Source organism: Falco naumanni, chromosome 2, assembly GCF_017639655.2.
Source record: "Falco naumanni isolate bFalNau1 chromosome 2, bFalNau1.pat, whole genome shotgun sequence".
Taxonomy (NCBI): domain Eukaryota; kingdom Metazoa; phylum Chordata; class Aves; order Falconiformes; family Falconidae; genus Falco; species Falco naumanni.
The window spans coordinates 119,824,207-119,837,875 of NC_054055.1; the positions used below are offsets into that span (position 1 = coordinate 119,824,207).

The 13,669-nt window shown below is 45.1% G+C and overlaps 1 protein-coding gene across 16 annotated transcripts in view; it reads right to left on the reverse strand.

Moving 5' to 3' along the window:
- Window positions 1–4,320: 4,320 nt before the first annotated feature.
- BBX (BBX high mobility group box domain containing) overlaps window positions 4,321–13,669 on the reverse strand; it is a 145,960-nt gene continuing 136,611 nt past the window's right edge. For all 16 annotated transcript variants that reach the window (XM_040583133.1, XM_040583131.1, XM_040583135.1 and 13 more), the window contains one exon: window positions 4,321–12,454. In XM_040583133.1, the coding sequence (XP_040439067.1) occupies window positions 12,367–12,454 (88 nt within the window). In that variant the 3' untranslated portion in view covers window positions 4,321–12,366. The remainder of the gene's footprint in view (window positions 12,455–13,669) is intronic.

Sequence of the window (13,669 nt, forward strand, 5' to 3'; positions counted from 1 at the left end):
TTATCGTATTTCAAAAGCCTGGCAGGTTTCTGGCACTGGCGCTGCTTGGGCTTTGCTACAGCAAGCTGGGGGGGGGAGGGGAGGGGAGGGGGGGCACTGTGCTGCAGGATCCCACCTCTGGTGCCCACCTTTCTGCAGAAGCTGCGTTTGATGCACAGCCCTGGTCGGGCAAAAATGTTGAAATACCACTAATTAAAAAAATACTCCCTGTGGGTTTTTCAGTTGTGCAGCAGCTCGGGAAGGGGTGGGGCGCTGCCGTCCTACCGAAAAGCACTGGGACATTTTGCTGCTGATGTCCATTGAGTTTTTAGCCACTTGAGGAAAGAAAGGCAAGGCAAGATGACTGAAAAGGAAGGTGAGACATTTGTAAGCGAAGATCAACAATCCAACTTCCAGCAACATCAGCAAAGCCATACAGCAAAGAGGTGTCTCTAGCAAATACAAAGCATCTTCAGTCGGGCAGCAAATCTGACTAAAGTGACAAACCCAACCGCTTCTTACTTGTAAGCAGCTTTTATGCTGTTTATGCCCCCTCTATCTTGATGGCAATGGATTTCCGCCAGCAGAGATTTATGGGACGGCAGTTTGACGCCAAAGGCAGCTGCACCCCCCAGACGTGCCACCACGTCCCCCCCCCAGCACTGCTGCCAAGGGCTCCTTCTAGGTCCGCGGCAGCACGTGGCATCTAAAAACGGACACCTGTCATTTCCTAGATATTTGAGGATTATTACACTAATCGTGGTTTTATTAATCAAAAGTAGTAAAAAAATCACTCAACTTGCAAAGCACTTGGGAGTATTTTCTGAATGGTCTAAAAGCCCAGAAAAATTGATTTAAGAATACATTTTTATCTCATTACTAAAGATGGTTTTAAATCCCTGCTGGCAGCCCTTGGCTGTCAATTATGGAATCACTTTGCCAAGGTGGAACAGCATGCCTCTATTTTTTGTCTACTACAGTACAGAAAGTAAGTTTTTTAAACCACTTGCAGATTAACAGCGTCTGTGAATATGCAGCTACTGCTTTGATACTGGTTCTTACGTGTTACGGTGTTTTCATGGGTCTCACACACGAAACATGCTACGAGTACAAGTCTCAAGCCAGTTATTTCAAAAATGCACCCATGTGTTTGCTCTCCGTTTGAAAATGCTGACATAAGGACATCTCGTATTCCAGGCAATTTTCATATAAAAGCTATAAAAGACTGCACGGATCCTGTTGCTATGCATGTGTGGGTGCAACCGAGTAGAATTCTGCTTCCCTGTTTTAGGGGTTCTGATGAGCACCCTCCGTTTCTGCTGCCCCCGGAGCTCGGCCCCAGCGCATCCCTGTGGACAGACGGCTTCTCCCCTGCCCTCCTACAGCGCTGAGCACCAGGGTCCATCCCAGGGACCCCCCCAGGCTCGCCTGAGCTCCCACCATAAACCCACCGCCCGTTCTGCGACGCAGGACCTCCCCGACCGCCGGTCACCACTTTGCTGCCTGCAATCCACAGCGGGGCTGCTGCACCCGCCGACGGTGCCGGTACTGTACCGGGTACCACCGCACCACAGCTGCGCCCCAGGGTCCCCGGGACCAGCTCTAGAGCCAGGGAGAAGGTAGAAATGCCGAGCTGCAGAAACCTGACGAACAGCAAACACGCGGGACAAGCAGCACGGCAACGGAGCCTCTGCCACAGCAACCCCCCGGCTCCCTCCGGCAAGAGCGCGCAGTGCCGACGACCATGAGTTGGACTCAGTGAATCAAATGGGTTTTAAACACGATGTTTGAGCCACGGCCTCTTCTGCCTTCCCGTCGTGCGAGTCAGCACAACTGCCCTGTGAACCGTCCCGATCCCTGCCGACTAGGCGTGCAGCCACACACGCTGCGCGTCCCACGCCTCACGGGATCCAGCCTTTGCACGCGGCATCTTTCAGCAGCCCTTCATCCCTACGAGATCCCCTCAGCTGTGGATTTCTGCATGAGAATCAAGTAGTTACCTTTGCGTTAAATGATCCCAGAGCTGAATTAACTATATCCCACATACAGTACGCTACAGGTAAGTTACTAGTAAAGACGTTCTGAAAATAATTACCTACTGAGATAAAACAGTCACATAGCAAATGCTTCCCTCCGTTACTTCCCAGGGCAGAAGTATGCCTTGTGTCTGCCAAGCACAACAGATTTTCTTGAAACACAGCAGGAAGAATTTTCTTAAGCCCTGGTTAAAACGCTGATGAGCACTTGCTGTTATTTATGACGTACACGCAGGGAAGCACTCGTTAGCAGCACTTACGCTCCGTGCCAAATGCATTTGTCATCTAGAAGTGAATGGGATGGTTTAGAACTGCATCACACCTCAAGTAGCTCACACATTACTTCTGACTGAAGAATTTATCACTACAGGCACTGAAGCAAAACACAGCATCCATTCCAAGCCACAGACTAGAGTGGCAATTTCTCCTCTGGTTTTGGTTTTTTTTTTTTCAGACCAGTTGGCAAACCTCGCTCTTGAAATTGGAACCTCTTGAAGACAACGAAAAAGTCCATCTGCTGCGACAGCAATTTCCCTGCCACCTTACTTCCATTAGAAAACACGGCTCTTCACAACAAAAGGAAACCCGGCTTTGTTGCCACAACCTGTCAATCCCTGCACACCACGCGCGGAGCTGCTCAAACCGCAGACACATCCCGCCCCTCGCCCCCAGGCTCCCGCCTACAGAAACCTGGGAGCTCATCAAGGTCCAGCCTCACCGGCATTCCCAGCTGGGCTGGCTTCACTTTGTTTTACAACGAGGTTCCTGAGCAGCTGCGGGCAGGAGGAGATCCCGCTGCACGGACAAAGCTGCTGCGGCACAGAAAACCTTCGCCACCCCCACGGGGAGAGGCCGGGAGGCCGCAGTGAGAGGGCCACCCTGGGCCGGAGCCCTGCTCCATGCCCAACGTCCGTGCCCGGGCTGGGAGGCCGGGGAAGCTCCCCGGTGGGCAAGCACGGCTCCTTGCCCCAGCCAGCCCGGGCCAGAGCAGATGGAGCATCTCGGAACGTGAGAGGGAACCGAGCGGCAGCCTGAGAGACACGCCACGAGCTCACCTCAGTGTCGCCCTGAGCCGTGCTAACGACAACGGCGCGTCTGAACCAGGGTCACCGCTCCCGCGGAGTGAAAACACACGGGCTCGAGGGCCCAGGTCACCGTACCGTGCGTAGCCCAGAGCTGCAGCAAGCCTCCGCAGCATTACGAAAGCTGCTATCGCTAGAGAGACACCAACACAGAGCATCTTGAATTACTGACAGATTGGGACTATCTCACTTGCAAATTCTCCTTAACTACTGAAAGATGGCAAGATGTTTTCGTAATCCACAGTGATGAGACAGCAACATTTAGAAGGCCCCGATTAGAACAGAAACCCCACTAAGATAACCTTTCTGAGGCTGGTATCTGAGATACTAGACCTCAAAGCTGCTGGTGACATGCTGCTCAGTCTTAAGCCCTCCAGCAGCAATATCATTTTAAGATTATCACTCATAAAAACACCCAGGAATCAACATTTTTCGTACGAGGAAAGCCTGAAATGAGATTGTAACTCGAGGTGTGGACTGGGTGTGCAGGGGACCCACCCAGACCTCAGAAGGGAACCGATGCCCAGACTGACCTGCCTAAGCCTGCTGCTCTGCCACGACTGGGAAGCCTTTGGTGGGCCACGTCCCTGATTTGAAGATGTACTCCAAACACTTCTTTTGGATTGGGAGGACATCTCCCAAGGACTCGATTTTTTTCTCCCCCCCCCCCCCCCCCCCCCCCCTTTTTTTTTTCCTGAAACTGGATGTTGTTTGATGGCAACACTGGTCTGCTTAGTGTGCAAACCACAAAACCACAACAAACACACCTGACGCTCGCGATGGTTCCACTCCAGATCCAAACACTAAGCAAAACAAACAAAACCGACACAATGCTACAGAGGGGATTAAAGCAGAAGGTGTTCTCATTCAGAGAATTACAGTTCGGTGCTAAACCTGACATTCTGACTCAACCGGTTTGATTTTGGGGTCTACTTCAACCAGTTCCTCTTGTTTCATGGGCTGATGAATAGGTTGAAGTGCTGCTCGGCATGGAATGAACGTTTTGTATCGCTTTATGTAGGCTGGATCTTCAAGTGGGGCTGAGCGCGCTGCATCTCGCGCTAGCTTGCTGCTGCTGATCTCCTCCTTTCGGAAAGGAGCCAAGGAAGCCTAGCTGAAGTCTAGAGTACGTTTTAGATACATTAGAGCTCAATTTCTTACTGCTGCTGTGCCAAGAACAGTCCACAAAAAGAAGATGACACTGAATAGATGGTAGGCGTTGCATCTTACAGGTTTTATTTCTGAAAACAAAACAAAACAGAACTTTGCAGCAGATATAGGAACGCATCTTGTATTTTGTTACAAAGTGCTAGTGTCCTACTGAAGAACCAACAGCTTCACAAGCTGGTATATAGCATGGTTAGGGTATGCTCAAGTATACTTTGTGTCTCACTTAACATTGTCACATTGTAGGGAAAAAAAAAAAAAAAAAGGAAAAGAAAATAACCTATTTGAAAGCGGGGTTGGCTGCATGTTAAATAACTCCGGGATGAACAATGGAAAGGACCCAGCAAACGGTACCAAGGGGAGAACATCAGCATGCCTGGCAGAAGCACGGCACTCGAGGAGAAGGAGGAGGATGCTTTTCCACCCCGTGTTTTTCCAAAATATTAATGGAAATGTATCTTACCTGACAATTAAGAAAGTGTCAGTGCAATGCCACGCAGCTGCAGGAAGCAATGTGAGAGCTGGCTACGAAGCACACCTAGATGCACCAAGAGTCAGGGAATTCAGCGGGTCTTTTGTTGGAAGAACAAAATGACAGCAGATGGGAAAAGATGGGAGTTCGAGGAATCGAGATGACTGTCCTAAGGTAATTTAGTAATGAAAAAAAGCCAGCATAGTGACTTCAATGTCCCTGACTGGGCATACTATACTGAAAAAATAGGCGTTTCTTAAGATTTTGTCTGTCTTTTTTTGCACGTGGAATCAGAGCTTTTCTCCCCCTTGCCCAAGTGTGACCTTTATGTGGCCTTTATCGCTGAAGCTCTTCCATTCCTGGTGTTTCCCTGCAGACATACTGACGCATGCCCAGTAACGGCAGTGCACGATTGTACACAGTTCTTTCCTGAGTAAATGGCACACAGTTCAAAAAAACCCCAAACAAACCTAAAGGCTTCCCCCTTCTGCTCCTTTTGATTTGGAGACAGTTCTGCTGCCACACAACCAACCAGTGCCTGCTGGCTTCATGAAGTCTCTGCTTGGGTCTTCTGTGGCCAGAAAAATTCACTGCGACCAAGGAGGTTTCAGGCATCCAAGGACAGGTAAAGACAAGATCCCCAACTGCCCAATTTTCAAGCCTCAAGATGGTAAAAAATATGGGCAGAACAGAGTCCTGATTTAAGTTTCCAAAGTAGTCAGGACCTGTAAGTTTAAATATTGACGACCCTTGCCACTTATTTCTAAAAGAGAATCCATTTCTGAGCAAGTTCTCTTAGTGTCCAAGGACTGAAACCACAGCAACAGCTTCTTCGCGCGGGATGGTGTGGACTATACACGAGCTTCCCAATTGTGCAAAGATGACAAAATCCAGAAACACAAAGCGGACACCTGGAAAGCTCAGAAGAAAAGGCAAACTTTTCTCCCGGAGCCTAACTGCACCGAGTCCTGGCTCTCTCCGTCCCACGGTCTCCAGCTTTATGCCGATATAAATCCACTGAATTCTGGGGCACTCGCATGGGTCTATGGATCTTTCCAGCAATGTCAACAGGGCTGAATCAGGCTTGGAAGTTTTGAAAATAAAAAATGGAAGCTCCCATAATAGACAACGTGTAAGCAAGCACAAATGGGCAGAAGTCCTTTGCAAAATACGCGACACTCTTTACAGTCCCTGTGGAGAAGCTGAATGGATGAGCTGACAGGGAACTACGGCTCACAGGTCTGAGGCTCCATCTCTGGGGTTTGGCATCTTCCTTTTTTTTGGGTGGAAAATGAGCTTGTTTCTTTTTAAGTATAAGAAAAGCCAACAAATTCATACTATCTCTAAAACCAAACTCTGCAAATACTGCTAACTCAGTGGTATGTTAAAGTAAACAATCATGTGATAGTAAAGCAGGTGAAGCATCAAAGCAGCTCCATTTGAATAGTATTTATTTGCAATCATTAGTTTTAAATGGGAAACTGTTTACAGGCACACACTAGATAACCAAAATAGAATGAACATAAAGAAATCTATTTAAAGGTCCTTATCAAATATTTTATTAAATATTTTATTCAGTTTTATTATCACAGTTTAACGTACTTTAGCATGTTATACACATGACTTAACATGTGCACTTAAAGATATCAAATTAGAGGTTTTTGAAGAAAGTATGACATTCTATAAATGTGCTTATTGACTTACTTTTAACTACACACATCTAAGAAGGCAGTAGCTCTGTTATACCACTGGTGGAGATGAACTATTGTAAGGCATGTTTACACCAAGCTTTGGAGAGAATAAAGTCAGATACTAGGTCAAAATTCAGTGGAATTATGTGCGAGAATGAAAGTTGCAGGACTGGGCTCTAGGAAGAAAGATCATGGCAAATCAGTTGTGTTAAAACTATGAACAGATACTGGTTATTAAAAGCAAGCACTGCTGAGAAAGAAGGTTTGCGCAGCATCTAGGTTAGCAGGAACTGTGGGGTGGTGGTTTTTTTCAGGTGTGATTTTCACAAATCACACCTTCTGGTGTAATGTGAAGGGAAGAGACAGAAATCTAGCAAGAAAGTTGGAAAACTATCGTCTGAGAAACCTCATGCTGTTTTATCACTGAAGACAGGAACACTTTTGCAGAGAACACGCTGCAAGTCATGGCACTCCGATGTGCGCGTGTGGACGCTATGTACACACGCATGCAGACACACGCACATACGTGCCTCCTCTGCTTCTGTCACCTTCAGAGCCCCAACCGCTGGTTAAGGTATAGCAGCGCGTGGGGGCAAAACCAGGTTTCAGTTGGAGGGTTGCAAAGAGCAGGTGAGAGCGTGGCGTTCAGCAGCCTGGGCAGTTAGCCTGGTCAGCTGTGGGGTTTGCCAGTAGAGTACAGGGTGGGTCTGCTGGTATGTGCTAACAGTCAAGACCCAGAACCTCCAACGTAATTATTTGGAAGAACTCAATAAATGTTAAGCTAATTGCAGTCGTTTTCACGTCACTGAAGGCCCTAGGGTCAGGACGTGCCGCCCCCAGAACGTCACACAAGCCCAAGCTTATTGCCAAGAGCGTAGTGGTCCATCATGGGGGCTCGGCACTGTCCCGGTGCAAGCAACAACTCCGGCCCGGCAGTAAGGATGGGTTTCGGTGTAAGCGTAGGTGGGATGCTGAGTGGAGATGTCATGCCAAGTCTTCCTAGATTTCTGCCTTAGAAGAATTACTAGGGGAACATAAAATATACATCCATCTCATAAGCTTCTTCAAGGTTGTCAATTCAGTAGAAAATACCGAGTATATAAATGAATATAACAGTACTTAGGTGAGAGCATAAACCTCACTGTGCCTTTTTATTTGGGACACCGGGGGAGGAGGCAAGTGACTCCTTCACAGCCTAAAATGCACTCGTTCACGGCGCCCAGTGTCCTGAAGTGCCTCAGCATCCTGGCAGCTGTAGGTGACAGTTCCACACTATGTACAAGGTTCGGACGCCCCAAGCATCACAGAACACGGCAGGACACCTAGGAGCTCTACGCACTACCCAGCAAGCACGGCAAACGAGCAGTGTCTAATGGGTAACGTATGGTGTACTAGACACAAGCTGCACGGTCACGTTTCCTTGTGAAATCAAACGTAAACTTCCAGGAGAAGTTTCAAGAGCAGCGCTTGGCTTACTGCGTCACCTCTGGCAACCACTGAAGCCCAGCGCCCCACCAGCACCGCATTTTACCCAAAATGACCTCACTGACCCAACCAGAGCCAGTGGGCCCACGTCCCGCAACCCACATGCCTACGGCAGAGGTTAAACAAAAACGCTCCAGCAACACAGTTTGGGCACCGCTGTATATTCAGCCTTTACGCTGCCTGCGCTATAGAAACGCTGCTCTTGGAAAGTAAAGCACACAGCGATATACAAATGGTACCCATGGCTGAAAAGATTACGCAATCAAGCCCGAAAGCAAATGGAAGTCAACAAAAGTAGTCTTTTAGGAGAGGTAGCCATAGTAGACTCAGCATCCAAAAAAAGGGAGTGCACTCACAGGGTCAACATACATTGTAGTCTCTTGTAGACCCCTCACGTTTTTGTTTTTCCCACCTTTTTTTTTTTTTTTTTTCCCATAATGTACACACCCAGGCGCACATGCACACACGCATACACACACATATATACATCTATCGTTTTTTCTAATTCCCCTTTGTTGCCGTAACTTCGCCATACTGAAACCAAAGGGCAGCTCTCCTTCCCTCCTCTCTTAGCTGTCCCACGTCTACGACTGTTGCCTTCAGTCTGTTCAGTATTCGTACAGTAGCTAAACAGGCAGTGGAAATTAAAACTGCTTCAATTTAATATCCTGTTCCGAAAGATAGCATCCCAACTGTAAGGCAAATCCCCTGCTCTGATATGAGTTCCAACTCCCTCGGGTTTCCACTCGATACAAACTGCAGAGTGCTCCTCAGCCTCATGCCACAGAGACAGCTTTCACCCAAATAATAAAGACCAAAGCTGGAATTTAAACACCGCAAGTTCACACGCTTCTACCAGTCCCTCGTTCCTGCGCCCCTTTCCGACAACGCTTACCACTTTAATTTCAAAAGTCATGCATCAATGCTATAAAATAGAAACCCAAACTACCGAGAAGTCTCTTGCTCATGACTTTGGAATATTGTATTAGTATAAAAGAGCATTCAGTCATCTTAAATAAATATATTCTATTTCTGAAATCACAGCACATTCAAGGGGTAGTTACTGCCATAAGCAGAGCATTAAGTAATCTCCATAGATGTCTTTTGAATCATAGAATCCTTTAGGTTGGAAAAAGACCTTTAAGATCATTTGAGTTTTGATTGATTTGGTCTAATATTGGAAAACAACCTACTGTGGGGATAAGAATCTGCATCTCAAATGTTGTGCAGAACGTTTTTCCCATATTTGTATACAGTACTAGAACAATTAAGAAGACATTAAAGTAATTTTCTCCCAGCTGCTTAGATCTGTAGCTTCGGCTACGACAACATATTTTGTATACCTCAAAACTACATATGAAATATCAAAGATCACTAAATAAATAAAAACCAAGGAAAACTGGGACAGTACTGCATTTTACACTTGAGACAAGATTCCCCCCCTCTCCCATGGATAACTCACAGAGGACAACTACGGTAAATGCTTTTCTTTTTTTTTAAAGAAAGATTTATACACAGGTTCAGATCCAGAAAATAATGTGAAATGCATAAATATCGATAGCTTTAGCTAAGTTAAAATGGGTTCAGTAAAGTATGATACAACATATTCAGAATAAACAAAGCAGAAAAGCATCATATTTTGGTTTGCTTGAGATATACATAAGGTGCAACAATTTCTTCTCTAGAGGCATTTGTGGACAATGTGTTAACGGGTAACAGTGTTTGCTGGTATACTGAAGTACACACAATAGCAATAGATTTTCCAAAATGAAAGCAGCTGAAATTAATAAAAATTAAAACAAAACAAACAAGGAAAAAACCCAACCCCAATACAGTAAGATATTGGTCTGAAATTTTTGTTGTGCTAACAGACTTTGTTACCTGAAAATACTGATACCCCTTCTAGTAGATTCAGGGAAATTTCTAGCTACTCAAATCAAGACGTCACTCAGAGAACCAACAAAGGCAAATGCCTAGTGAACTATAAAGCTTTGCAGGATTTCTGCTACTCTCAGTGCCTAATCGCTTAAAAATTAAGCATATCTACAAAAAGGTTTGTAAGTATCTGAAAACAGTCATATCCAGTAAACTGACCCAACCCTACCCCCTCTCTAAGGGAAAGTCAAGGAAAAGCAGATCAAGTAAGATATTAATTCATATAGAAAAAAGTAATTTTCTGTTTCTTTTAAAAAAGGTACCATTAATATACAGAAATATCTTCAGGAACAATATTGAAATTTAAATCGAGGAAGGATGGGGTGCTTTGACAAAAATATATCTACTCTAAAGGTTTTCTAGAGAAATAAGTTAGTACCATTGTCAACGTGAACGGCCTGCACTGTAACGTATTTGGATTTCAGCTAATTATAAAGTGGTCCAAAACTCCAACAGCCACCTTGCTGTGACCCAACAGTTTTAAGTCTTTTTAAGTTTTTCCTGTCTTGTTAAAATAACTTATAAAACTTTAATAAAATCTTATTAAAAATACTGCCATAGGCTGCAATGGCATTCTAGGGGCTCTTAGTCATATATTCACCTGAATTTTTAAAAAGCCTTTTCACTGACTCATTGGCTCGTAAATTTTGTTGTTCGTTTTTGTCGTTGTTCCCTTCTTCCAACACATGCATCCTCGATGGTGCTATTTCAGTGACACTTCCCAGCTACCTGCCTTTCGTCAGACCTTCACTCCTTTGTTACAACTCGTGTGGTATGTTGTATATTTTTTCCTGACACTGAACCAAAGACTTTCGCTTAGCTACAACGATGAAAGGCTAAACCTAGCAAGCGTTAATAGAGTTACTGTCCATATGGCTATTACATCAAATTAGTTACAAAATAACCCCCAAACACATTATCAGTTCAGTCAAGTATAAATAAGAATGCCTGATAGAATGATGTAAACTCGCATCATTTAAAGACTTAATTCAAAGAACTTCAAACTCAATCTAATACTATCAAAAGTTCAGCCGGTATGATGAAGACTAATAGAAAATTATTGCTGGAGTCCAATTTGGTAAATTGTTGTGCTACAATGCAAAAAGTAGGGAAACATCTTGTGCTATTGAAGAAGTACCCTGTTGAATTTGTAGCTTTAGATCAATTACTAGTGATCGTTTTGCATCTATTGGTAGGAATTAATGTTCAGTTGTACAATAGTGTAAGTCAAGATAGCAAAGGTAACAGGCCAAGTGATACACTCCGCCTGCTTCTGGGATGCATTTATGAGAGCAAAACACAAAAATTCGACATAAGCAAGGACAGAAACTGGCAGATGGATCTGTTTGGTAGTCTGAATTCAGTCAAACGTTACTCTTCGGTTGTAGTTTTATCTGTATACAACTCGCCACTTCACCAACGCAAACTGTAATTGGCCCTTTACGCAAATTCTGAAGCCGATTTGGACTGTGCATAGTAACTACAACAATGCCAGTGTCTGTAGAATGTAAAAGGTATGTGTATTGGTGTACATGTATATCGAAAAGTCACGGGTTTAGGTTTTTCAGAAAGGTGAAATAATACTAAGGTCACTTTTGAAAAACGCATTTGCAGTACTTTTTTGTTTACAGGAAAGTTTCACCAAGTCGCTCAGATATCTATGCAAAAATAAAGGAACCCTCCAAGGCATGAAAGACAAGTCAATTATCTGCAGTATTTTCTTTTCCATACACCACTCCTTTTTCTAATGCACATCATCCTGGTTATTCAAAGCTAAATTAAAAAGAAACAAACCTAAACGTAGCCTGTCAGAATTTTTCCCAGTAAACTCTACCACTCCGGTGGCAAATATAAAAGTGCAGAACATCTGGACCACGTGGCTGCCCAAACACCGCTAACAATGGTACATCTGTCCAGGCTGCCTTGAGTTCTCTGGAACAGGTTTTAAATTCATTCTACAATATAAACGTAGGCATAACCTATTAATATAAACCATCTTAGAACTTAAATCTTCATGTACAAAAATGACTAAGAATATCTAATAATAACTAGTGCAGTGCGTCAGTGTTTTTGTTGTTGTTGGTTTTTTTTTGTTGGTTTTTTTTTGTTTTTTTGTTTTTTTTATTTTCATTTAGAATAACTAGGTATTATACGAAACTAGTTGCCGTACTCTCTGGTTGGTAAAAGAGATGCTGTGTGAGCTAACAGTAAAGGCAGCCTTTTTCACACCAACCACCTATGTACTGTTTAAAAGCCTTCAATAGAAAGCAAGCTCTGGGATCATTCCATTTCTGTTCATTAATAGACAATTAATATCACCCTTCTACATACTGGGTTCCGATTTGAGGACCTGGCCCAAGTTGCTAACGTCTGGCTTCCAGTGAATTCTGGGCCACTCAGAGCAATAAGCACTTGCTTGCAGTCTATAGTTTCCATCATATGGACTGACTAGCTTCCCTTGATAAAAGACAAGGCTAGGATATTAGGTAAAGCACAATGTTTTACAATAAAGTGGAGCTTCACTGGTCAGCGCAGGAAATAAGCACTGGAGCCTGAGACATTTCATTTGGCTGTCCGTCATGTGGGAGAGGCGTGGCCCTCTGACTTCTGCAAAAGAAAAAAGAAAAGCCACCCATCATTATTTGAAGCACAGGAGGTGCTTTTAGCAGACCAGAAAGGATGGGAAGCGGCGCATGACAGGACTGAACGTCTGACAGCACGGCACCGCCACTGCCCGCTGCCGCAGCGCCCCTACACTGCCGTTACACCCGCCTGTAGAGGTGTTCCTGCAACAGCAACACGGCGTCCTGAGGACAACCTGCAACACGATGCAAAGTCAGGCAAAGCCATGGCGCCATGGTGTTTGACTTACACAAACCAAAATGCTCAGCTGACGAGTAAGGCAGGGGCACACAAGGACCGTTACTCATTCTGTAAGGGAGCGGGGCTTCAGCCCGCAGCGGCAGAGTACAGCTCACGCGTGGCAAAAGCAGGTAAATGCACACATCATGGTAACGCGAGTCAGTAGCCAGCTTTTCGACAATACGGAAATCTACTCATCAGCACGGTCGCACACTGCAATTACTCCAGGTTTCAGGACTTAACACTTCATCAGCCCAGCACATCTCTCTCATTACTACAGCGGTGTTAATTTACAAATGATCCCCTGGCACAGGGGATCATAAAAATAAACTGCACCAGAATTAACATGCTCTAAATCAACATCAATCACTGTAGCAGATGGACTTGGGAGAGCTCCTCTGCAGCTTGCCTTTTAAAATACATACACAAAGCACGTCACTGCCTGTTACCTAATCTCACAAGTCAGGTTCTATTTTGGTTGCAGTACGTGTCGTTTGCAGCAACGCAAACCTGGGGCTCACTTCTTATTTACACAAGGGCCACTTCTGCTCCCCCTGGCACAGCCACGGCCCCGGCGGGCGCGGAGGTACCGACGTGCTCTGCAGAACCGGAGGGCAAGGGAGTGAGTGACCTTGGCACAAAACGCAGCTCGGGCTCACAGCTGCATGCTGCACTGGGGCATGCACAAGGTAAATGCAGCCAAACAGAAACCTCCGAATGAAAACCACGCTGCTACTTCCAGACAAGCTCTAATTACAGTTAAAAAGGAGTTTGGCTTCCATGGCCCAAGGCTCTGGGAAATTACTTAATAATTAAATTCAGACACTGAAGAAACACATCAAGGAAACCTCTAATGCTGTTGTTCTCCTTTCTGGCTGTTTGCAAATAAAGAAGCGAGTTGCACAAGATAACAAACAGCTGACAGAGTAGAAAACTGAGAAGCCTCTAGTGCATCAGATC